Below are 27,906 nucleotides of genomic sequence, written 5' to 3' on the forward strand. Positions count from 1 at the left end.
CCTGTCAGTGTCTGCGGTCCTTCGACTGAACGCTAACATTGGCAGACAGCTAACTCGACCTTCGTGCGATACAGATTTGTATTCAGTGATGGCATCTGAGTAAACTCTTTCTTTCAATTCAGTTATGTTGATTCTTCTCCTTTAGCCAGAATTGGTTTTGATATCCTCAGTGAGATTATTTGGCAAATGATTATTTGGCAAATGATTATTTCTCCTTTTTAAGGTTTTAAAAAGGACAAATATCCTTTGTTCATGATTAGAAAGGTGCCAATTCATATATATCTCTTTTTAAGGATTTGACTTTTTATATTTACTACTTATATTACACAATTTACTTGTATCCACATTAGAAATAAAAACTCATTGGGCTGGCCCTGTGGCTTAGCGGTTAAGTGCGCGCGCTCCGCAGCTGGCGGCCCGGGTTCGGATCCCGGGCGCGCACCGATGCACCGCTTGTCCGGCCATGCTGAGGCCACGTCCCACATACAGCAACTAGAAGGATGTGCAACTATGACATACAACTATCTACTGGGGCTTTGGGGGAAAATATAAATAAATAAAATTAAAAAAAAAAGAAAGAAGAACTCATCTATTTCAAGACTACAACTCAATGAATTTTAACAGACATATACTCCTGTGAAACCACTGCGTTAATCAAGATACAGAACATTTCTGTCACCTCAACAGGATTCCTCACTCTCTTTGTAGTTCATTCTTCTTAGCCCAGCCTTAGGAAACCACTAATTAGCTTTTTGACAGGAGAGATTAGTTTGCATTTTCTAAAATTGTGTATAAATGAAACCTTATGGTATGTCCTCTTTTATTGTGCCTTCTTTCACAGGGCGTAAGTTGGATGTAGACAGAGAATGCTGACCATATTTGAATCCATTTTCGATCAGTTAGGAGTGAACAATAACCGAGAATGGAAGAGGATGACTTAGGTATATGTGTTAAAGAACCAAAGGAAAAAAATTTAATATAAATAGAAAGCATAATACATTTGTGTCGTTGAAACCAAAAGGAATATTCAAAAAAGGAACACAGATCCTTGCCAGAGAATAACTTCTGGGTCAGTTAAAAATGAAAACTTCTCCAATAAGGCATCCAATCATCACTGTATTCAAGAAGCCAAGCCTCAACATAAAACAAAATTGTGAAATGATTAATTTAGACATAAAAATATAACAAGTTCAGGAAATGTCACCCCTGGTTTTTCAGGTTCACATGAATCTGATTTTAGTTCCTACATACTCTTTTCAGAGGATATTTAAATAATTTGACTGTGACAAGCCAAACTGTTATGAGACCTCATTGAAAGTCAAATGAAAACATTAATCAAATGCAAAAATATTCCAATCAGGTACAGAAATGCTGCAGGTTAGAAAATAAAAATGTTGCCTATGAGAAGGAAAATCAATCAATTCAGAAAAAGCAGGTATTGGTTCACATCTACATGGTCAGTAGTGACTAGAAATCACTAGAATTTCAGGGGATTATATTTTTCTTAAGAATCATCAGATAGTCTTGGGCTATGTCTACATTGCAAAACTAGTTTGCTTGGCTAACTTTTCACCTGAGTAAATTAGAAAATCAGAGCAGTCAAACAACTGATTATATTTTCTTTTTCACTGTCTTCACTGTTTTTTTGGACAGGCTTTAGTGACTAGCATGCAAACAATTATCTATAGCACAAAACAGCCAGATAAATGACTTGTAGAAGAGCAGTCTTAATTGAGCAAAAGAATGACTTTCATATTTTTAAATGACACTGAATTGTTCCATATTAAGTGAAGACTACCTTCTCATTTCTGCTATGAACTCTATAAACCATGCCTCCCTTGGTAGGGCACTCTGATAAATATTGCTTTGTTATTCAGCCAGAGCTGCTCCCGGTTTGTGGGACTAAATGACTATATTTCCCTATGCTTTTGACTATACGACTATATAGCATGGGTAGTAACCTTAATCTGTCCCCTACCAGCTGTATCACCTTGATAATGCTTTGTCTCTTTAAGCCATTCTGTCTTTATCTGCTTAAAAAAGCCAACACATAGTGTTATGAGTGTTTAACAAGCTAATGCCTATGAAACATTGAACTCAATGCCTGGCACAAAGAAACATTAATATATGATACTCTTACATCCTTGAAATGTTATTAATTTGTTCATGCATTTGACAAATATTAATTGAATTTTTATTAGGACCCAGTCACTGTGCTAAGCATTTGGGAATAAAATGGTGCAAAATCCACAGCACCTGTCCTGATTAAGCTTAGTGTATAGTAGGGAATATATTCAAATATATGAGCAGTTTTAACAGAGTGCTAACCTGAGATAGCAAAAGCATGATGAGCTGTGGGAACATTAGGAGGGCTTCCTGGAGGAAGGAATAGGAATCAGCTGGGAGAGAAGTGATATTGGACGAGGGGAGTGAAGGGGCACTGAGGGGAAGACAGGGAGGAGGGACCGCAGTGGTGGATATTTCCTTCAGAGCGAGAAGCATATGTTAAGGCCAATATTAAATTCACCTTTTCAGATAGAGACCATAGATGCAATTCAACTGAGAAAGCCAAAAAACAAAACAAAACAAAAGAAAAAAACCAAAACAACTCTTATTTTCTCTCTACTGCTTACAGTGCTGGGGAACAAGCTTGGCAAATAAGAGCTCTTTAGCCTCATATTTAGGAAGCAAAAAAGAAAAAACTTTGTCAAACCCAGAAGAGGTTAATAAAAGTGCAGTGCTAAAATGTCTGCCCTTAAGGCCAACCATATCTCAATAGAAGGAGACTCAGAATATCTTTCTCATTCTTTGTATGAAATGGGAAAAAAGAAATTAAAGAAAAGGAAAGAATTAGAAGAAGCATGTAATCAATCCTTTCCTTTACAAATCCTAGCAATTCAGGAGGACTGCCAGTGGCTAAAGCTTTCAGGGACCACAGACAGGAAAAAGCCTATTAAAATGTGCTCCATTCCCAAAGAAAGGGGTCACTCCAGATCCTCAGACCCTTAACTCTGAATAGATTTTAATGAAAGCCAACTTCTATTTTAAGAATTTAGACGGGGATTTCCCTCCCCAAAGAAAAGAAGCCAGACATCATCAATGCTGTAATGCTATTTCATCTATGGCACCGGGCATGCTTTTCACTAACTTTCTGTGGGTTGTTAAAGCCATTAAATGAGGGTTTAGTGACTGAGAATACAGTTCTTCACATACAAGGCTTAAAACATAATTGATATAAAGACCATCCCTCCAGGATTAAAGAGTTCTAATCATTCTGTGAGGCTTGCATGCTCTGTTCTCCATGCTGGTCGAGGTAATATTAAGCCTTTCAGAAAAGGAGTATGTTGTTCCCCACACCATTTAGTAACCACCACACCTTTCACCCTCAGTGGGAGGAAGATAATCCAGACTACTCTACAAATAGTACAGATCCAGCAGCTGGATACAAAATGAATCTTAATCAGAGACTTTCTGGCAACTCAGTTTCATGCAATTAACATAAACGATACACAGATTTCTCTTATAGAATCTTTCTCTAAAGTGCTCCGTGTACTGTTGTCCTAACACTGGTGTCCTAACACCCTATTAATTGTAAGGTTATCTCTGTGAACAGGTAAACATAGACATCATTGTCTCCATTTGCAAAGGAGGAACCTGAGGCAGAAAGAAGTCAAGTGACATAACAACAGTGACACAATAAGAGCAGGAATAGAAATGAGAAAAATGATTGTCACTTGGGAATCAAGAAGGTGTAATGGGAAGAATTCTTCCTTTTCCCTGACTATTAAAGGAAGGGCAGGGAGCAACCTTCTCAATGATAATTTTGAAAACGTCCTCACCTGCTCTTTATAGTGAGGACAATTGCTGAGTTGAGTTCCTGGTGAGCCAACTGGGCATAGGGAAGGAAAGCTGCCTAACTATGTGGATGCTCCATACATCCTCTGCGAAACTAGGGCTTCTCCTACTTGACTTTTTTGCCTGGCATGATCTCTAGGATGTACCTCTGATGATGCATCCCATTTTCTGCCATTATATTCACCAACAAATGATTGTTGAATGTTGAAATTGTATGCTTAAGTTTTGTGAATGTGCCTAGGAAGAAGAATCACCGAGAAGGATCTTGTATAATCAAGTAACCCTGTCAACTCTCAGCTGTTTTTATCCAAATTCTGTTCCAGATCTGCATCTACCTAATGAGAGTGTCAGCCTGAATCCCTGCTACAAGTTTGAACCATGAAGGGATAGAGAGGTCTCAGTGAAGGCATTAATATAGAGTTAGAATTCCTGGCCCTTTCATATATATATAGAGAGAGAGATCTACAGTCAAACAATCAAGTTATCTCCTAGATCTTTAAGATAAGAAGTTAGCCATCCGAGATATTATAAGCAAAGTTTGTGGTAATATAATCCAAGGGAGAGACAGACCATTAGAAACATTTAATTCAATAAAGAAACTTGAACATCCAAGAATATTAAATAGTGAAAATATTCTTTCAGAAAAATAAATAAGAAAAATAATAACAATAATGACAATGTATTTTCTCATTTAAACCCAATAAGGTAGGTATTATTATTACCATCTTACAAATTAGAAAACTGTTTTTTAAACAAATTGCCCAAGGACACAGGTAAGATGTGACAGAGCTGGTATTTGAACCTGTATGGGCTGGTTCCATAGCCTGTGCTCTCAGTTGGTTCATCCTCTGGCCTTCTAGTAGGGTGGCAGCCCACACCAACACAGATTCCCAGAGAAGACTAACACTTGGAAGGTTGCTTCCTCCCAAGGCTGATAGGGAGGATTTTGAAATAGAAAATACTAAACAAGGCAAGAAAGTATACGATTATCTGTAGCTCTTTTTCTAGGCCAAATTCAAGGTATAACTATTGAAAATTCAATCAATGGGAAAAGAAATATCTACCTATTAAGCTTGTTCCTCGTTTATTAGCTAGAAATTCTGGCTCTGGGTCCCTAGTCAGTTGCACGCAATTAAACTCCAGGATCTTAAGTATACAACAACATAAACGAGTCTCAGCCAGCAAGGGTGAAAATGATCAACTGAGAAATGCACAGATAACCACAAGTCTGCATTAATATCATTATTGAAAGGTTATCTGCTCAGGAAATCGACAAGGTGCCAAGAGGGGCACTCAGGGTGCCTCCCAAGAAATGAGAGGCCAGTACTTCACCACCAGTCTCTGGGAAGCATTTGAAAGGTTTTAGAGGATCAAGAGGAGCATCACTTCTACTCCTCCAAGCTTAGCTCTCGGAGGAGAGAAGGTAACACTGTTAGAGGGAAAGCACTCCTGTCGCCCAGGCTTTGGGAATGCTCAAGGTATTGGTGTGCTATATTAAGGAAAGAGGCAGCAGAGTGAACCGCTTCACCACAAAAAGCACTGGAATAAGAAATCTCGAGGCCAGGTTCCAGTGTAGAGTAGTAGCATTTTTATGTCAAATCAAAAGTGAATTTTGGTATCCCAGAATTCCTGTTTTTGGCCAAACCTCGACTTTGTATGCTCCATTATACAGAGATACATTTATTTTGCACACACACATAATCTTCTGTAGTGTTTAAAATGGCACATCGTGGCTTAGAACCCACCTCCAAAATGTGAGATTCAGGGATTTGTCTGTGTGGGATGATTGAGGCAAAGATGTTGATGGAAGTTACAGCAAGAGATGGAATGTCTGACCAGGTTTGTGTGAACAGTATGATAGTGTGGGCAGAATGAACGAATTTTCCTCTGATTTAAATATACCTTTTTTAATTTAAAGGGAGTATGTGTCTAAGGGAATTTACTTATTGGGGTGTTAAGTAAGAGCACTATTTTTAGAATTAGTGGATGCAGCCAAAATTAAATGGGACATTCTAATTGAGGCAGCTGAGAGAGGAAGAACATTTTAACTGGGCCTGGAAGGAAACTTTAGCTATTTCCATTGGAGTACAAAGAGGACAACTCTGGACTAAAGGACATTCTAGCAGTGGAGTGGGGAGTGGGATGGACCTGCTATTTGGGTTCAGGATGAGGAATCTGAACCAAAATGAAATGTGATGAGAATGTGTGGGCCAGAGCTGGCCTTCTGGAAACTGTGAGAATTAGGTGAGGAGGTAGGGATGGACCTACACACAGTCAGAGAAGATGAGGACGGGTGGAATGGTGAATTTCTATTTAAATAACAGGTAGGAACTTGAGAGTCAGAGGGAACTCTCTGTTTCATCTGGGGGTTCAGGGACTGAGGACAGACTGACTTTAAATGGAGACTGAGCATGTCAGAAATGGGAATGGAAATTGTGACTAAACATCAACACCTGAGTGAAGCTCATAAACAGGATTAAAGTAATTTGTAGAATTAAATGGTTAAGGAACTCCCTTCTGTTAGTTGTGGTACAACAAGATTTTCTGAATAGAGTGATCATAGTCTTTCTGTGTTTTAATTTTCATTCTTAAAGAAAAACGTGTGTGTGCTTTCGTTGACATAGAGCACATGGAACTGTGACTTATGTTTTTGAATTTATGTAGCCTATTTCATACTATTATATCTCATTACAATACATGTTTCTACTCTTAAACCATGTTTTGGTCCAGGGACATATGTCCCCACACTCCCAAATCTATTCTCCTGTCATTAATGTACCTAACAAAAGTGAATGAGAAGAATTATTTCAATATTAATTTATATATAATATGTTTTATTAAGTAGCTTTCACTACATTTCCCAATTAGTGGTATTAGTTTATAAACTTTGAAAATGTGTTTATAAACTAAAAATATTTAGTATGCAATTAACATTATATTTGTACAACTGATTCATGCAAATTCTAGACCAGCCTTCTCAAATTTTATGTTTGCCCAACGCTAGTACCTCTTATCACTAGTGTAAATACAGGGAATGTAGCAAGACTGCGGGCTGCCCACCGAAACTCATTTCGTCTTCTGGGCACACAGCTAGACTACATTTCCCAGGACCCTGTGAAGTTAGGCATGGTCATATGATTGAGCTCTAGCCAATGAGATGTAACTGAAAGTGATGCATGCCACTCTAATGCCTGGCTCATAAATCATTTCGTGCACATCTCACATATTCTTGTCCCATTTACGCTCACTTGAATAGAGATGATTCCCATGGAGACCCTGGAAGCCACATGTTGAAAATGGGTCCTGAGTGACTTCGTAGATAGGGAGCACCCCAAGAAACTGTTCATTCACACAATCAAGATATAAACTTCTAGGGCCGGCTCTGTGGCTTGGCGGTTAAGTGCTCGCGCTCTGATGCTGGCGACCCGGGTTCGGATCCCGGGAGCGCCCCGAGGCACCACTTCTCCCTCCAACACGAGGCCGGGTCCCACGTACAGCAACTAGAAGGATGTGAACCTATGACATACAACTGTCTACTGGGGCTTTGGGGGGAAAAAACTGAATAAATAAAACTTTAAAAAAAAAAAAAAAGATATAAACTTCTATTGTTTTGAACCATTATACATTTTAGTGTCTATCACTGCAGCAGATAACTTACCCTAACCAATACAGATTTCATCTTGGAAAATTGTACAGCTCAGGTTTTTTTTCCATTACTTGTAGTAATGAAATCGACAGAGATTGCAACTGATTGCTTTTAAAAAAATTTTTTTAATTTGGAAATCTGAAGTCACGTTACAATTTTGGACATAAACATTTCAGAACTACGGGTACCCCTTAAGCCCTGAGGCCCTATGCTCTAAGACATCCATTGTATATAATGAATTAACTTCTCTTCTATGCGTCCCAAATGATAATAGCTATGTCTCATCCTTGGGAGAATTGAGAAAATCATCCCCTCAAAACATTTTCATTAGGGCTTAATTCCCTGAGAACTCCAGTTGAGAAAGGCTGAAAGCATCATAAAAACAGAAGTGGGTAAGCTTATATGTACATTGATATATAATATACACATACACATTTATATGTCTTTCTCTCTATATATGTGTGTTGATTTATTATATATAGTTCTGTATTCTTCAAGGGTTTTACAGCCTTGAATACCCATATGAACTGCGTGCACTGCAAGTGTCCAATATTGAAACTTTTACTTTTGTTTTGGCTGCCTATGAAGATTGTACCCTCCTGGGAACTTTCTGGTATCAACCATGAATCATAAATTAGATGCTCCAGAATGCCTTAGTATACATAGCACAAATCCTACAGAAACTGCTGGATCTTGGGACCTACTCTGTGCCTGTGTACCATGGGCCTGTGGATCCCTGTCTTCTGCATTCATTACTGAATGAATGAATGATTATACTGTACAGAATGATTATACTGTAATCATTAAGGCAATGATTCTCAAAACGTGGAGTTACGTTGTATCCTGATTCCTCAGTGTTCCCACTCCACTCTGGCAGCAAGACATGAGATTGTCTGGCAAATGGTTAAGAGGAGTAATTGGCATTAGACTAGAAGGTGGTTCTCCACACTGCCTGCAGATTAGAACCTAAAAATACGACACCTGGGCCCCACCTCTGGAGATCCTGATTTAGGTAGCGTTAGGACTTTTTAAAAGTTCTCCCACAGATTGTAATGTGCAAGCAGAGTTGAGAGCCGCTGCACTAGAACAATGTTTCCTCTCCTTGCTTGATCGTAAGAATTAGCTGGCAATCTTGTTTAAAAGTTTAGATTCTCGGGGCCAATTTAGGACATTCTCAATCCATGCCTTCGAGGGAGAGGTCTTTGAATTTTTCTTTTTTTAATGTTGGCCCCCAGATGATTCTTATGATTGGGAAATTTGGGGAAATACTTTATTAGGCTCTAAGCTCTGCTAGAAAAAGTGCTATGGCCTGTCATTCTCAGTTGTATCCCCAGGCAAAGCCTAGACTCTGGCTCATATCAAACATTCAAATATTTTATATTAATTAATTAACTCACTTACTTTTAAAGTGGAAATCAATGAAAAAAAAATTTTGACAAAATTTAAAATGCCATTCGTGACTAGTGTTATACTAGAGATTTACAAGAGTAGAGTTGTGCAAGATTTCACAAGTTTCAATTGGTTCTCTTTCAAGACTTTCTATAAGTATTGTAATGTAATCAATTAATTGGTCTGCATTCAGGCTCTGCAAGATGGTGTTTGCCAATGGATGCTAAATTCTTTCAGTCTAATAGCTTATTAGAAAAGTCACAAGTGAAAGGCATATCTCAGAGTGGACTCTATAATCTAATGTGAACCAAGAAATACAATTTACCTAATAGTTAGGTAATTAGAAAAACAATTAATAACTTGTTTATTTGTACTTGATTGTTGCTTTTTTAAAAATGCAGGACTTTTATATTTTGTGTTCAATTGAAAGGCAAATGCAACCTCAACGTAAAAATAATTATTAAAATTTTTTATCAATTTTTCTGAAATCTTCACTAATTTAATTAAATGTCATCTTAAAAATTAAAATTCTTCTAGCCCTTACCAGCTTTGTCATCTTAAATTATCTGTCATCACTAAGTTGGCTGTTTTTAAATTATCACTAATTATTTTCCTTTATAATCACCCAGATAAGCTGACACTCAAAAACTAACAGTGAATCCTTCTCAGGTCTAGACTTAGACCTTCAATTAATTAGTTGTGTTTTACAAAAAGAAATACCTGTATGTACGAGAATATTGTGGAGTGTTTTTTCAGCCTCAATATCTAAGGGAACAAATGAGGAATTAATAGCAATAACAAACGGCATTTGTAGAGTGCTTCACAGTTTACAAAATGCTTTCATATGCTAATCTCACAGGAGTGCCATGGCCACTCTATGATGGAATTATCACTATTTCATTGCTTACAGTGTTGTTATACTATGCACTTATGCAAGGAAAAGACCATTCATTTGATCCATATATGTTTGCAATGATGTTTTAGTTTCAATGTCAAACAATTTGGAAAATGTACTTTTCTAAGAAAACACAGACAGCTGCTAGTATTAAGTAAAAATCTTTAAAGTCTTTAGTTGTAAACCATGCTTTGCAAACTCCAATGACACAAAATGAATGCATAAATTGAGCTAGGTGTAGGTTGGTAAGTTGGTAGGTGGTGGGGTCTATGACAAATTGGAAAGTGCATTCCTGCCTAAAGCTATATACATTTAAAAATATATTCAAACAGTGTGGGCCAACGAAAACATATCTGCGTGCCTCATACGCAAACTCTGCTCCACACTAGCAGAACATGGGGTGTAGAAGAAGAAATAAAGCAGGAACACAGAAGCATAAGGAGACGATATGAGAAATGGCTTGGGTCACAGCAGTTGAGCTTGATAGGGACTGAAGTAGAAAGAGGAAAGTTGATAAATATGGCTGATGCTCATCCAATATCATCGGTCTTCTTCTGTCTCTCTGTTCTGACTTGGTGTTGTTGTTGTTGTTGTTGTTGGGACAGTATAATATAGTGTTAAGAACATTGTAAGGATGTGCCCATGGACTTAAATCTCTTTAGTCAGTTTTCTTACTGTAAAATGGGGATAATAATAACTATATATGTATTATAGAATTGTTGTGAGATTAAATGAGAGCATACATGACAAGAGTCTAGCAGAGCTCCTTTCACATTGTAAGTGCTAAATCAATTATCATCATCATCACTGGAAAGAACCATTTCCTTACTCATTCCTTGAACTTCTCCTTAGTATATACGAAAAATTGAAATTAACTTTCAGACTTGTATGGTAAGAAGCTTGCCAGGGGAAAGGCAGAGTTTTTTCTTTCACTCAAATAAATCAACAAGCACATAACCAAAGATAGAAGTGTCCCCTCTCTCTGGGCTGATCTATAAGCTCAAACAGCCTTTTTTCCTTTAGAAGTATAAAAGTTATTGGGCAAGTTAGTCAGATTCTGTCTACAAGTAGCCATACTTGTAGCAACTAGGCCATTGCTTCCTGAAATAACATTCATAGAAATGCCTTGAGAATTTGGTTCAATTAAAATGCACTGATTGAATATCTTCTCTGTGTGAGATACTACATTCAGTTCTGGAAATCTGAGATGAAGAGACCAGGATCTCTGCCCTTGAAGCCCTGAGATGCCCAGTCTAGAAGGGGAGAGAACAATGTAAGCAGGTCATTTCAATACAAATGCAAACACGTGTCTGAGTTTCTCACTCTCTGACATGCATCTTTCCCCTTAGTGTCTCCTTCAGTGGGATTTTCTAAGCATTGTAGAAATGTGAGGATTAGTATGCTGTGAAAACACTGAGAAAAGATACTTGTCTGTTCTTCAAAGTCTAGTTTTAGCTCTACATCCTCTAGGAGGCTTTCTACTCTACTTTGATCTTTGATTTACTTGAAATCCTTTGAAAATTGCTGCTTAATCATTTTGGTCCTTAATCATTTTCTACCTTAAATGGCAATTAAATTGCTTCCTGGGCATATGTTCTATGTCCCAACCAGATCCTAGTGAGTGAGTCCTATGAGGGGAAGGACTGTACTCTTTTGGGCAATATGCAATACCATATCTGCATTAATCTGAAAAACTGTTATATTGTTGCCAGATTAGCAGAAAATAGTCCACAAATAATAAACACGATAGTTTGGGACTATATTATATTGAAGGCACCTATGAAACAGTGTTTCATAAAATTTGAAGACTTTTTCATACAATTTAAGCATTTAGATCATATTAAACACAGAAAAAATGGTAAATACAAATTTATATCTGTTATATAGTAAGTGTTCTATTTTCACTTTTAATCAACATTTACATTTTTGGTCCTGCTGTATAACTTGCACTTACTCACAGGGCAACAGAACACATATTCAATTCCCCCACAAATGAAGAGTTACAGCTAGAGAAAACTTTCAGTGATCCTTCATTTGTTTTAATACCACATGCAAATATGGTTAGGATGACAAGATAATGCTCTTAAAACTCATAAATTACAGGTTTGCATTATGCTAATTTATCACATAAATTTATTTCCTAAATATTTTCCTGAAAGTCAAAGAAAAAGTATGTTCATTAACACAAATGTTTTTAAAAGAGAGATAAAGAAAAGAACTAATAACTAACAGTAAAGAAATGACTTTTATTTGAAAACTAGTAAATATAAATAGATTGAGTCCTACATATGTTTACTTCCAATATCTAAGATTCAATCACTCTCAAATCTAATTTATTTTCTCTCCCCTGTCTTTCATACCTGTCTCTTCCTTTCATTTCCACTGCCACTAGTGAAATTCCGCTTTTCCTCACTTCTCATCTAGATGACTGTACCAACTCCTTCACCAGTTCTTGACCCCCTTCAAGTTGATCTTTCACAAAGGTGCTGGATTAATCTTTCCATAAAACAGTTCCAAATGTGCGATTCCTAGCTCAGACATCCTCAGTGCCGCCTCCTTGCTTATAGAACAACGTCTAAACTACCTTCCTCTAGCATTCACTCATTTCTGTGCTCGTTTCAACTTATTTTTTTAAATTTCTTCCCAATAGTCTGCTTCCTAAATTACATACACTACATACATTTATACACTTCTCTAAAGTTAAACTACTCCTTGTTCCTATCTATGCCTTTAACTTTCTACTCTCTATTTTCTTCATGTCTTCTCTAAGCCTAGGACACTCTCCCAAATACTGTTATTCTTCAGGGCCAAGCTCGAATGTCAACTCTTCCACGAAGTTGTTTCTAAATTCTCAGAAGGAATTAATATTCTTCTTTCTGAAATTTTTTCACTGTCTCTTTTATAGAACTTGTAATTTTATATCTAAAATCTGTTTAGGTAAGTATTTTTCTCCTCTACTAGAGTATGAAAGCTTTCACTTTGCAAGCTCTATTGTACCAAGTATAAAGACTCTAAACATAGTAGATACTCGAATAGTTGTGCAATAAATGAGTGAATGGTATAATTAATTAATATTTAATAGTTTCAAAACCATGGACTTTGTGCAAAGTACTATATATGGGATCCATAGGAACCTTATTGATAATCATGAAATGAACGTTACTGATTTTGAAATCTGACTTGTTTCATAAACTAGATCAGTGGTTCTCCAGCTATTTTCCACAGCACCTTTGGGATTCCACAGAGGTGGCCCAGGAATCTCCCCCCTTGGCAGTGGGAAATGGCAAGTGAAGAGAATTCTCTACCCTACACTCTGCCTTCAACTAAAGCTGCTCCATTTTGTATAATGTCCTTCCTGTAAGACTTTGCTTAGAGAAAGCTCTCACCGTTTAAAAAAATTTTTGAAATCCCTTGGGGTTCCACCCCTGGAACACTCTAATTCTGTATTTGTTTCAAGTTTCTATTCTACATGAAAATATCTTTACATGAAAACTAGGTAAATGAACTGCTGTGTTTTAGCTGAATTTACTACTACAAAAATACCAAAGTGGTAGCACAAAAGTAGTGTTTCAGATAATTTTATATCAAGTCCTCCTATAATACCTGGCTTTGTATGAGACATGACATTCTATAATACTCATTGATCTCAATCCTTGATCTGACTTTACTGACCTGAGAACTAGCTAGCCGGTGAATCTTACAGACACCACTATCTTTCTGGACATTTTTCACAGATCTGAAAGATCCCTGAGAGGCAGTAATACAGTTTTCAATTTCTGTAAAAGACAAAACAAAACTTTATATTGCCTAGGCTTATAGTAGCCTGTCCCCTTACCCACAGAGTAGAAAACCCTGATCTGCAATAAATCTAAAATGTAGCTTCACTGAAATCTGTTTTAGCCTCTTCATCTGTTACACAATTCTAAGTTCATTATTCAGAGGAAAAGAAATACCTGTTTAAGTCCCGGTGTATAATTGGCTGTGTCAGGTTGTGAAGGTACTCCATACCTTTGGCAACATCTACTGCAATAATTAATTTAGACTGCAAATCAAGAATCCTAGAATTTAAAAATAGATTTAATGAGGATGAAATGGTCAAAGCCAATACCATATCTTTCTAAAAGAAATCAATGGTGTGTGTCATTTGTTATTCTGTATAATTTCAGCCTTTTTTGCTTTATTGAAGGTTAAGCTAAAAATTCAACAAATCTGGAAACACAGCTTTTCTGCATCAGATAATGCTTAATTATAGATCAATTCAGATACCAACCCCTCTTATTTAAAATATTCTACTTGATTTTATAACATTTTAATATTATACTTAATTTCTTTGTAATAACATAAAAATGGAAGCTACTTTAATCACTGAGTGAAACCACATTCTAATTATTGTATGCATGGATCTAGGAGGTAAATTCAAATTAGACTTGTGCAAGACCATTCTTTTTTAAAACTTTTTAAAATAAATACTGTGACTCCTGGTAATTATTTTATCTGAGCTTATGCATATGTCTGCTTTATTGATAGGTCAAATTTAGCCTAATTATTATAAGCTTCAGTTACTAATTTAAATTCCTTGAATTTGTTATCTTCAGTTGAATTTCTGTTAAAAAGGCACAGAAATATTTCTATTCACTAAAGCACAATTATTGGGCATTAATTACTAGCCAGCTTTAAAAAATGCCACATTTCCTGGTACTTAGAGACTTCATCCAAGCAGAAAGTCTCTGAGGTGCTACAAGGATAATTTCAATGACATGTCAAATGATAAGCCAGAACAAGAGACCCATACCTCTTCTGTTCATGAAGGAGGGAGAATAGAGAACCCCCTGATATGTACTGAGTGACGATGGCAAACTGGCTGGGGTCATTCAAGCAAGCACCCACGAACTGAATTACACACGGATGATTGAGCCGGCAGAGAATGGACACCTCTCGGCAAAACATATCCACATCTGACTTGGAGCAGTAGGTGTTGGCTCGATAACTGGAAATGGCAGCAACAGGAAATCCTCAGTCAACAGATGGATCAAAACAAGTGGTTCTCCACACATATGCTTCTCAAAGTTCACAACTCTACTTAGATGCTAAATTTTCTCATTTTCTTGCTTACCGTTTTATAGCCACAATTTTATTTCTGCATCGTCCTTTATACACTTTCCCAAAAGAACCTAAAATTGTTTAAGAGAAATAAATGAACACATTATCTTGAGCTCATTAAACTAAAGCAGCCTAGTATTTTGTGAGGTTACCTGAGCCAATAATCTCATGGAACTCAATTTCTGAGAGCTGAAGATGGAAATGTGAAGGCAATCCAGCCCTTAGGAGGAGAACATCTGCCTTCTCTGCAAACAGGAATTATTTTATTTTTAAAGATAAAAAGCAAACACATAAATGTGTACTCACACATACACATATATACTTTACTTATCCAAAAATATCATTCCCTAGTAACATTTAAGTTTTCAACTGTCATTGACTACTTGGAGATACTGAAACCATATCACGAATGGTCCCTATCCCGCTGCATTAAAAGCATGGTAGTTCTCAGTCTCTATTACCTGACCTTTGTTATCAGGGCTGAGAGTTTATTCCTGATCTGATCAACAACTAGCTTGTCTGCATGACATGGCAACCCTGGAGTACAGTCCATATTACATCATGATAAAGAGTCTTCTCCTGTCAATCCCTGAAACTGATCACAATAGGCTTAGCCAAATATCCATAAATTAAACCTCAAAGGGATGCCAATTAGATGTCCGGAAATAAGCACATGAATCATCAGATGAAACATCTCAAAGCAAAAATAATTTTAAAAAGCTTCAAATTCTAAGTAGTTAAATATAAATTTACAGTTGATTCATATTTTTTGCTTTCCTGATTCAATGGTATTAATTTCTGTGTGCAGCATACATTCAAAGAAGTCCTCAAAGTATTACTTTTTTGAGATCTTTTGAAAAATAATTTTTTTCAAATGTTTTTTCCCCATGGAAAACCTATTCCCAATTCTCCTTAAAGATATTAATATTTGTAATTTACATTTTGTTAAAAATACAAATGTCTATGAGAATTTGATCCTTAACACTCACGTGAAATTTTCACTGTCATACCTTCATGAACTGAGAAGGCATATGCAAAATGGTAGAGCAGTGAGATTAATCATGGAATGAATAGTCTGCTAATAATATTGTTTATGCTTGTAAAATAGCATTTGTAATAGTCAAACAAAATAAAGAATTATCATATTTGAGGCAATAGTTATCCTCGGTAATAAAATATAACAATTGTCCTATATTAAAATACCTTTTGTCATGCTTTTAATCTTCCCCAAGGGCGATGGAACAGACACGTAGGAGCCATCTGGAAATCAAATTATATCATACAGTTAGAAGTAGAAATCATTTTTTTCCATATAAAAGTTAAACACCATAAAAAGAAGCAGGTGACAAAAAAAATTTTGCTAAGAAAACCAAGTGAAACTATAGCTTAAGCCCAGGTCTTTCTCTGGGTACTGAAACTGTACAGCCAGTGTATCTTTAGAGTGTACAAAAAAAGATTAAAAATAAAAATCTAAGGTCTGGCAGACTCCAGCAGATTTAGTTTGTGTCTGGGTAAGAGTATTCTCCATCCTGCCTTAATAGATTACTGAAATGGAAAACGACTGCTCTCAGCTTACCCAAGCCTTCCTAGTTATGCACGAGCCTCATGAACATCCTGGCCAGGGAGTGTTCAACTCAAAGGAACTGCAGATTGGTGAGTTAGAAAATAGCCTAAGTGAGATTTCTTTACTTTCAGCCTCACTCACATAAATTTTCTTAAAATAAAGGTAATCTAACATGCCCTCCTCCCTACCCCTGGAATGACAGTACTAATAGAAACACAGGTTTACTTTTAGGCACAAAATTGCATTAACAATGAAAACTGAATAAGAATGGGGGTACCTCCTCCAGGCTGAGAATATTCATTACAGAGCAATTCATCCTGCGGTCTCTTATAATGCTTCAGGAGTGTGACAATCGCATCATGTCCTTTGTGAAAAGACGAAAAGGGCAAAGAGCCTTAATTTTTGTTTGATTTTTTTCAGCTCCACCTAACCCAGAAGTGAATAGAGGTAGCTTGAAACATAGGATGTATCTTAAGAGATAATATATTGCAATAGGAATTTAGTACTTTCATTCATTCATTCATTCAAAATAATTCATTAAAACTCTACTATATGTGAGGCACTATGTTAAGTGCTATGTTGGGTACTGGGGATACAATGAACAAGGTGACTATGGTCCTACCCTTAAGAAGTTTAGTGTAGCTGAAGGAGTAATAAGAATGATGAGAATTTCTAAAAGAGGAAATACCAAGTGCTATGGGAGTCTATAATAAAGGCACCACTAAAAGGGTGATAAGCACATATGGTAACCAGGAAGGAGAGATGTGTCCGCTGTGATCGAGCATTACATTTGGTTGGCATCTGTAGTATAACATGGCACTAAGACAATTTACATAGGTTTTTGTGGCAGGAGACAGCTGGCTGTCCACCAGTGTTTGTGCTCCCCATTCAGTTTGTCAGTTTGTCACTGGGAATGTCCACCCAAGGACAATGGTTCCCTATCTCCTTTGCATCCAATTGTGGCCTTGTGACAAATTCTCACCAAGGAAACGTGAGCAAAAGTGATGTCACTTCCAAGTTTAGGCTTTAAGAAACAGGTGAGCCTTCTCTACTCTCTCCATCTGCTGGCTGGAGGCAGAGGGTTCTCAGGCCCTAGGGGATGGTAGAAGGCCATCCACTGACCAGAAATGCCCACCCTGGACTGTTACACAACTGAGAAATAAATTCCAATTATATAACACCACCAAAATTTGGGGGTTTATTAAGTGCAATAGGGACTTATTGTGAAGGATAAAAAATGCTAAATGCTCCTCTGAGTAGACTAATGATTTTCAATAGAACTAAACTTTGATACTATTTTATGTTTTAACTATAAAAATAATCTATTGAAGCTAATTTATACAAGAGGAAAACAAAGTCAACCTTAAAGACCCTGACAAGAGATTTCTGAAATAAAACAGAATTTATTGTAAAACTGGCTAACTTTAGGAATTGAAAAAGCATAAGGTCTTATACATCACGAAGGGTTCATAGTTAATATTGGTTCAGAATACACCTAGCTAAAATATAGAGTATATGCTGAGAGTTGTTCCTGCTTATCAAATCCTCCCTTCAAAAAAGTAATTAAAATTAATAGAGCATGCAAGATCATGAGATGGAATAATTAAGATATTTACTAGCACTAAAAGCTTTTCCAAATGTAACATCTCAAGACCAGCGTCTTCAAGGAAAAAAATAATTGTGATTATGATTACTAAAACTTGTAGCAAAACTTAAATCTATAGAGTTAACTACTAGTGTCCATTTTCTTATCATCCATAGATTTCTATTCGTGACTGGTGGATCTGTGATTTTCTCAACTCATAGGCACAGGTTATGATGAAATAATAGGGAGCCAGTCCTATTAGCACTCTTTCTTTGGACTCTCATGTGCTCACAAACAGGGAAACCTCAAGACCCAAATGACATTAGCCAACATGCAAATTTCTAAAGGAAAAGCCTAATAAGCAGAAGGAACAGATAGTGCAAATGTCCCAAGATGGGAGCAAATGTGCCACGTTCAGAAAATGAAAGAAGGCCAGCAGGGCTGGAGCATCACAAGCGAGGATGAGAGTGGTACCAGAGCGGGCTGGAGAAGTGGGTAAGCACACACCACGTGGAGTAGTGCTTCCCAAACTTTTTAGTGTGTAAAGAATCACCTGGAGTGCATGTTAAACCACGGATTCCTGAGCCCTACCTCCAGAGATTCTGATTGGAAAGGTCTAGCGGGACCTGAGAGTTGCTTTTCTAACTTTTCCCAGGTGATGCTGATCAGGAGTCCACACTTGGATCCTATTGATGTGGAACTTTATAGGTTAGGATAAGGAGTTTGGATTTTAATGTAGGGAAGATGGGGGACCACTGAAGGATTTTAATTAGTTGAAGGGCATGATGTTTTACTTTTTAAAAAGATCCTTATTTACAGATTAGAGCTGTTGATACATCCTCACAAGGCTGTTGTAAAGATTAAGCGAGATAATGTATGTAACATGCCTAACAATTCTAACATACAAGTATGCCTTTTGGAGCCTTTCACTGCTTTCTTGCCTTACTGTTTTGCCTCGAGAATTGTAAATGAACTTGGAAACTCCTTTATGGAACTTCAGATAAATTTTCTAAATACCAATATATTCCATTTCTATTGCTGTTGTTGTTCATTACCACAAACTTAGTGGCTTAAAGAATATAACTTTATTATCCTATAGTTCTGGAGGTCAGAAGTCCAAAATGGTTCTCACTGGGCTAAAACCAAGGTATTGGCAGGGCTGCGCTCCTTTCTAGAGGCCCTAGAGGAACATCAGTTTCCTTGCCTTTTCCAACCTCTACAGAACTGACATGCCTTGGACTGAGGCCCCCTTTATATCGCCAAAGCTCTTACTTTGTATCACCCTGAGCTCTGTTTCTGCCTCCCTCTTCCACGTTTAAGGAGCCCAGTGATTACATCGGGCCCCCTGGGATAATCCAGGACAATCTTTCTCTTCAAGTCAGCTAATTAGCAGCCTTAACTCCATCTGCAACCTTAATTCCCCTTTCCCAAGGAAGGCCGCACACTCACAAGTTGCAGGAATAGGGCTGGACGTCTTTTGCAGCGTGTTTTGTGTGTGTGTTGGTGCTGCCTCCTGTTGAGCACCGCCCTTTCTTCCCCACTGCTGCCGGCCATTTTAGCCTGAGGGGAAAAGCAGCACCACCAACAATTTCTGTGGAATTAAAATACCTCTTCATCTGTCCTGTTGCGAGATCCATAGGTTCTGAGGTTTTGTCTGCTGCTCTCCACACTGTCTCCACACTTTAATAGGACCTCTGGTGCTTTTGAAAATGTTTTTTCACTTAATTTTATCTTTAAGTGTTTGGGACCAGGAAAAAAAACAGAACAAAAAAAAATTTCTTTTTTCTTATTTCTGTTTTTCCTAGGAGAGGCTCCTTTGGGGAAAAAACCGACCCAAACCCCAAGCATTTACCCAAGCACAAACACGCTGAATTGAGAGAGCCCGCTCCCCGCCCGTCTCAGCCCCTCTGTTGGACTGTGTGTGGCTGACAGCGGAGAGGGCCTCCTGCGTTCCCTCGTGAAGCAGAAGTGGCGGCGTGAATCCTGAACGCCTGCGTGAGGCAGTGATCACACCCTCGATGTTACCTTTCATTTCAACAGCTCTCTTGGCTCCACTTGCTCTGAGCAGTTTTAATTTCCTGCCAGCGCAGTGGCACAATTTGCTGGCATTTTCTTGGGGATGCTTTTCATCAAGAGCCTAATGAGTGCCTGGGTTCTGGCTGATGATAAGCATGAGGCTGCCAGGGAAATGCCAGGAGGCCCCCTTGGCTCTGGAAGGCATCTCCGCCAGATTTCCCACCTCCGACTAACTGGGCTGAGGCACACACGTATGGGAAATTATCCACTGCTCTCACTACTCTGACAAACTACCAAAGTGTGTGCAAAAAAACCTGAAAACACTGGGGTCCAACTCCTGTCCTGATACTCGGCCACAAGGAGTTAAGCAGAAAAATGGCATGATGGAACTCACTAAATGGACTTGTGAAGCCAAACTCCTGATAACGGATACACCCAGATAACAAGGCACACTAATGGAACACATCCAGAGATAATCAAACTTCCACTAATTAAATAAAATGTTTTTCCATATCTAAGAATTTTTTGTCTACATCCAAGTATTTTCTCCAAATAGGAGGTTGCTATGTTATCAGTCCAATACAGTTAGAATAACGATTTGCACTTTTAAAGTATTATTCACTGGAGCCCCTGAAGGTTTTGGCAAATGGGACTCTCCTGTTGGCTTGACGTCTGTTTCCTGCTCCCCACTCTTCCGGTGCTGTCTGTATCCCCCAAATTCCATGCTTCCCCTGTAATTCATCTGCTTATCATGTTCCTTTACTCCTTACATTTGGAATGATTTTCCCCCCTCAAACCTCTTTGCTTTCAACTTTCTAAATAGCTCTTTATTTTAAAAGCTAAGTTATTGTTTAAGGCTACAAGTCCATCCAAAGGGCTGTTACATAGACAGTTTAGTATCTACATCATGGTCATGTACAAAACAGAGGATTCATAATTGTTCAAGAAGGAAAAGTACAAATTTTACTATTTCCCTATAAGGTTGTCTCTCCGTCCCAACCATTTCATCTTAGGAACAATGAATGCTGTTCATTGCTATAAGAAATTATTTTAAGAACATAGAAGAAACCTTGCTATGAAAATTATTTTAAGAACTAGGTCTGAAGACTAATGGCAAGTGACACCAGTACTAAGATCTTCTCCCTGACTTTGTGACTCTGAGGACCCCTGGGTCCAAGGTTAAGTAAAGAACATGGAGACTTGGTCTCCGTTACAGAAACCAAGGAATTCCTATCGACCTCATATGTCCCACATGCCCAGGTCATCAAAAGAGGAGTCTGGGCCTTTCTTTACACCTGCCTCAAAGAATAAAACCTTCACAGCAATGATATAGATGAGATTTTCCTTAATATTTTGCTATCTCCCCTTCCCATAATGTTAATAGCTCATTTTCCAGGAGCATTGAATAGTGGGATCAGAGGATCGCTCCTGATGTTTGCCCTTCTGTGGCTGATGTTCCTCCTGACAGTTCTGATCCCACACACTGTCAACTAAGTCAGAGGCAACAAAAATTGCAGACTTGCTACATCTTCTCATGACTTAAATCTGAAAGATGCTTTAATTTTATATTACAAGAAAGGGAACACACAGCCTCTTTCCCCCATCATTCTTGTCCCATAATCATCAGGCCCAAACAAGAACACCACCAGTCCTTCTTCACCTTGAGATAAGAATCCACAATCATGAGTGCTTTTGCCAAAAGAACATTATATACAAACCAAGTCATTCAGCATTCCCCTTTCCTCTTTTTCTCTCCTTCCCATTTGGTCTTTCTTCTCCTTCCCTTTCCTTCTACAAATCTTTATTGAGCACCCATTAGAGACCAGTTCAAATAACATTTTCCCAGGGAAGCCCTCCATCACTTCTCAATTTTAAATAGTGTCCTTGAACTTTTTACTCACCCATTCCTTTTTATTTTATTCATAGCACTTATTATTATCTGATAGTTTCTATTTGTTTGTTTGCTTATGACCTGTCTCTTCTGCTAGAAATGCAAACTTCCTAAGAGCAGGGGAATATTGTCTGTCTAACTCACTGTTTTACTTTAGTTCCTAGTACAGTCTCTGTCACATATTAGGTTTATAATAATTTCTTTTTCCAGGAATGAATGGTACAAGTTACGAGAGATATACTGTTAAAATAAAAATGCTCTTTACTCTTGTGATGAATGCTGTCTAGTAGAAAAGAGGAAAATAATTATATAAATGTTCACTCATATTTAATTTAGCCGGGCTCTAGGAAGGAAAGGTAGAAGATGCTGTGAACATGCATAATGGTGCTATTTTACAACAGGCTGGAGGGGTCAGGAAAGAGTTTTTTGAAAAACTATCATTCAAGCTGAACTTGAAAGATGAGTATGAGCTGATTAAGTAAAAAGGGAGGAGAAAAGCATTCCAGCCAGAGGGAAAATTTTCACAGTTCCAATGCATAGAAAGAGGAGCTTTATTTAGAGCATTCTTTAAAATTTTCTGTCTATTAATTTGAGTATTAAGACTGTGTAGTTAATACAAAACCTATGATATTTAAAGAAATACCTACAGAGACAACTGAATAGTGGTAATTAGTATTCTTGAGAACATCAACTGTATTATGACCTACCAGATGCCATTTAGTGAGACATGGAATAGAATGTTATGGCTGAAATATCTGCTCATTCTCTATTTCACTTCAACAAACATGTATTGAGCATCCATTAGGAACCAGCCATTGAATTAAGTTTTTGGAAGATGAAGATTAATAGCCCAAATGTTTGCCCTCCAGAAGTTTACAATGTGGTAGGGGAGAGAGTGTTTCAATATGAAGTGGTAAATTCAGAGATAGAGATGTTCATATGGTACAATAAAACATAAAGAAACGACACATATGCTAGGCTGAATGTCAGGGAAGACTTTCTGGAAGAGAGGATCCATAAACTGACTCTTGAAGGCCAATAAGGAATCAGAAATTTAAAGAGTGGAGTGGGGTGGGGAGGATGGGAGGGTGTAGAGACAGAGAGGACTGCATGAGAAAAGGCATGGAAACAGAATAACATGATATGTATAGGGAGGAACGAGTAGTTTTATATTATATCATGTAAATAGACACTGTCTCACACGGTTATTGTGCAGATTTGATGACTTAATGCATGTGAAGTATTTAGAATGTGCCTGGCACAGAATGAACCCCCAGTGAATGTCAGTAATCTAGTGAATGCGGTTATGATTGTGGCATGTGGGTCACTCATGTGGCAGGAGTGACTGGATATGAGGGTTGAGAGGTAGGAAGGGCTTAGGGCATGCCATGACAATAAACTGGGACTTTTTCCTATGGGGGATAGTGTGTCAGTGAAGGATTTTAAGCTGGGGAATTATATGCCCTATTTACACTGTGAATACATCTTTCAGACTACAGCTGGCAAATGGAATCACAAGATGCTGATGACAAAAAAAGAGTAGTTACGAGGCTATTAAAATGGATCAGGAGAAGGATGATAAGACCATGAACTAAAACAGTGATAGTAAAAATAAAGAAGAAAAGATGGATTCAAAATGTACCTCTGAGGTAAAATAACAAGACTTTTTGATTGAATGGATATGGGGAAAGGGAGGTTGAGGGAGAAAAAGCATTCAAGTGTCAATCTAGATTTCTAACTTAGGTGACCAAATGGATGGTAATGCCATTAAATGACAGAATTAAAAAGGGATATGGAAGAGAAACTGATTGAGGAGGACAAAAAAGATATTAAGTTCAGTTCTGGATTCTTTGAGTTTTACATCCTCCTCAGATATCCCAGTAAAGGGATCTAGCACATCAGTCGGTGTGGTGTTTTGAAAACATGGCCCAAATTCTTTGACACTTCTCTGTGACTGAGGGTGAAAACCCTGCTGTAGTAAAGAGACTTGCAAATTTGTGCTAAAGTTGTAAAATATTGTTTAATATATTTGCATGCAACTATACATATTAGAATAATGTTTTTAAATTATTTTCATAATATTTTGATTAGTGATTTTCAAAACCTCCTTGATCTTGCTTCAGTCCCAAGGTTTTAAAATGAATGGTATTACTTGAGTCATAAATAAGAAATATAAATACAACAAAAAAACACATGCTGTTATATATTCCAGATTTGTCCAGTGGTGTTTGGCAAGGATATAAACCCTTCATTAGAGGGTTTACAGAAGATGCCCATCATCCTAATATGTCAATATGTCGTGTTTCTTACTGGACACTAAAGCATGTTGTAAATTAGGAAAGACCATGAGATTTGGGAGTTATGTGGAGCTTGATTGAATCTCTGCTATGCACATAATAATAACAACAGATACCACTATTTTTATTGGGAATCTGTTATGTTCCAGACATTTACATCTTATCCCTAACCCTCAGCAGAATTCTGTAAAGTGGTTATTAATTTACTCATTTTAAATTTGAAGATTAAGGCTTAGAGAAGTTAAACAATTGTCCAAGGTCATTAAGTAATATGGATGGAATTTGGACTTGGATCCTCTGAGTCTCGAGTGAGGTGCTAAGAGCTTGAACTCTGCAATAAGACAGACCTCTGTTTGGTACCAGCTCTCCATTTGGGAGCTGTGTGGCTTGGGCAAGTGTGACTAAACAGCTCTAAGTCTCAAACTTTTTATCTGTAATAGAAAGGTAATACCAGTTTAAAGGGTTATTTTGACAATTAAATTATATATACATTTATATGCATATGTAACATGTGTTTAATGAATGTAAGTTCTCTTCTACTGTCCATTTTAATGTATGTGGCTTCTTACATAGTTACGTTATCCCCCTGCAAGAATGAGAGTTCTTCTCATTCTAATGAAAGTTGGTATTATTTTATTTTTAAAAGAGAGAATAACTAAACGTATACACAAAATCCCATATAGATTTTGAAATACTATCCAAATCTTTTGTTTATTCCTTCCTCTACCCCACCTCTAACTCACTCTAGCATACTAAACTAGGTTCACTAAACTAAGTTACTAAACTCCAAGTAGGTAAGAATTCAATACAGAAGAAGCTTGGGAATTTATAATCCATGATGAAGATTTACCAAAAAATGTAATGAATCCACCTCTTCTTTCCTGCTCCTCTTCCCCTACCCTTATCTCTTAGTTATTTTTTACTGGCTGAAAACTGTAGAAACTCACAACTGTAAGACTTCATTACTTTTAGAGAATACACTATAGTATGTTTACTATAAAGAATTCACACCATACTACACTTGTCAAAAGGAATGAACAAAGTATATATCATGGTACAGGAGCCTTGATTTTTATTGTTTTTGCTCACTTACTCACTAATTCTCCAACTGCAGCTCCCTGTCACTGTGAATTAGAGTGGTTCTGCTGTATACCAATATTGTATTCTGGGTAATTAGTTATTGGGATGGGAGCCTCTGTAAATTACTTTAACTGGTGTCAGTACTGAAGCAACTAAGAAGTTTTTAGTTCTGTTTCTAGTTTGGGTTGTTTTCTGACCCTAAACAGCCTGACATAAAGGAGTGCTTTTCTTTGTCAAAGGCAGCCTTTTTAAATCTAACTGCCAGACGCAGTATTGAGCTATGTGTTCAATTCTAATTGGCTGAGATCTTTTCAATTCGGTAGTTTCATCTTTAATGCAATGGATGTAAGATTATGTGTAAGTCTTTTCAATGAGTTTTCCATACTGGTGATTAGGGCAGAGGATTTGAACATAAGCAGGCTGCTGGCTGTTTCTTCTGGCCAATTTAAATTGATTCATACAAGTCCTTTGTACCCCAGGGAAAGGGCAGAACAAATCCAAGTGAGACAGCTATTGCTACTCTCAGATGGAAAAGTAGAAAAGAAGAGGTTGGGGGAGATTTTGGGAGGGGAAACACTCTAAATATTGTAAAATTGGACATCTGAGCAGTCTAGCAGAGAAATATTGAAACTAAACCAGTAGGCTTCTGTGTATAATCAAGGTCACCAGGAAAATTATTTCCAGGATTGATTTTGATATCTTTAGGTTAAAAGGGCTACGTAAATGGGAAGTATGCTTCATATCTGATCCCACAAGGATTCATAGTGAGCAAACTCTTTTCTGAAAGTATTCTAAAAGAGAGTAGATAGCTCTTCCAGAACTACAAAGCACCCTTGGATGTGCCATATTGGAACAGCAGAGAGGGTCAGCTAAAAAATTTGTTTGGGTGAAAAATTTATCTTAGAACCATTCAACCAGAGATGTGTGCTATTGAGAAAGACTCCCACTTTCCTGTTAAGATGGTAGAACAGAATGAGCTATTCAAATTGGGTGTGTGCCAAAGCACTCCTTTTCAAATAGACAGACCCTGGTTATGAAGCTCCCTCCTGGTTTATCTCTCCTGGGATAGGATAGGGTACAGGGTAAACCATGCTGGGGCCATTTCTACATCATCTCTATTCTACAAAGAAGGAACGCCAAGTGAAGTTTCAGTCCTTCCTCAGCTACATCTCCAAGTTGCTCAGGAAAATCCTTAGTATGCCACATCAATTAATTTGGTGACTCCCTCTCTGAGGGAGAAAGGAAAGCATTTCTTTATCCAGAGAAAACAGGGACAGTGCACTGTTGACAATATTTTAACAAGGCCATTTCAATCCCCCTGAACACATGGAAACAATGCAAAATTTCTCTAGCACAGGAAAATAGCAACAATTTCATTTTGTTGGTTTGACTTGCTTTGCCCTAGAACATATGCAAAACATCCATCTGTCTCCTGAGTACTAACATTCAATTTGTTACAATTCTTAGTAATAATGAAATGCAACACTGATGCCTGGAACATTAGTCGAACAAATAAGAGTGACAAGTATGGCATATGTTGCAGAGACCAATGGGTAAGTCCTCTAAGCTAAAGGATTTTTGTTGTTGTCATTTGGTAGGATATCTTAGGAGCTTACACAATGATTCATTGTTTTCTAAAGTGTGGAATTCCGTAAAAAACAAAAGTAAAACCAGTTTTCAACCATCACTCTCAATCAACTAAAAACAAACAAACCCAGCCCCTGTGAAGAGCTAGCTGTAGCAGCTATTTCTGAGCTGTCTCTTCCAGAAGACTAATGCCTTGTAAACAGTCTTTCTCTGAAACTCAAATTTCTTGAGAGACACTGTCTGAGAATCACTTGAATAAATGCAACGTGTTGAGTAAAAGAACTTAGTGAAGCCTCCTGAGGCTTCAGAATATGTAAGATTTTCCAACCGATACTCACATATAAAACTATCTGGAATTTCTTTTATACAAAGTAGAAGGCTGTTATACCTAACAGAAATGCATCCAGCTATCAAAAGACATGTACGTAAATGTTCATAGTAAGAGTATTCTTAACAGTCCCCTATTAAAAATTATCCAAATGCCCATAAACAGTAGAATGGATAAATAAATTGTGATATAGTTACAAAACACTACACCATACAACAAGATTGAATGATGGACAGCTACCTGCAACAATATGGACGAATCTCACAAACTGTTGGTCAAAAGAAGCCAGACACTAGACGTATATACATAACATTCCATTCATATACAAAAAGAGGCAAAGCTAATCTATGGCCCAAGAAGGCAGTGGTACGCTCTTTGGGGAGTGACTGGAAGGAAATGTAAGGGGAGCTTTTGGGTGCTGGTCATGTTCAGTTTCTTCATCTGGATGCTGAGTGAGTTCAGTTTGTGAAAATTCATTGAGTTATAATGTGCAAACATGGGTGTGTGTATGTGTATTTATGCAATACTCAGAAAGTGAAAAAAAAAAAAAAAAAGCAGGCCTTTCTTTAACTCATTCCTTACTATTCCATGTCTGTTCACTTGTCTCTATTAAAGTAACTCCTATATCATTTTTTCACTAGCAGTCTTCAGACCTATATGTTTTTCTTTCTCC

General features: G+C 37.4%; 1 protein-coding gene across 3 annotated transcripts in view; it reads right to left on the minus strand.

The window, feature by feature from the left end:
* LOC101397933 (serine/threonine-protein kinase TNNI3K) overlaps positions 1-27,906 on the minus strand; it is a 300,070-nt gene that overhangs the window by 149,117 nt on the left and 123,047 nt on the right. For all 3 annotated transcript variants that reach the window (XM_004431504.3, XM_087448979.1, XM_087448972.1), the window contains 6 exons: positions 16,727-16,813; positions 16,089-16,145; positions 15,038-15,130; positions 14,899-14,956; positions 14,578-14,772; positions 13,739-13,843 (listed from right to left, as the gene is read on the minus strand). In XM_004431504.3, the coding sequence (XP_004431561.2) occupies positions 13,739-13,843; positions 14,578-14,772; positions 14,899-14,956; positions 15,038-15,130; positions 16,089-16,145; positions 16,727-16,813 (595 nt within the window). The remainder of the gene's footprint in view (positions 1-13,738; positions 13,844-14,577; positions 14,773-14,898; positions 14,957-15,037; positions 15,131-16,088; positions 16,146-16,726; positions 16,814-27,906) is intronic.

Source organism: Ceratotherium simum, chromosome 2, assembly GCF_057802395.1.
Source record: "Ceratotherium simum simum isolate JZ-2026a chromosome 2, ASM5780239v1, whole genome shotgun sequence".
Taxonomy (NCBI): domain Eukaryota; kingdom Metazoa; phylum Chordata; class Mammalia; order Perissodactyla; family Rhinocerotidae; genus Ceratotherium; species Ceratotherium simum.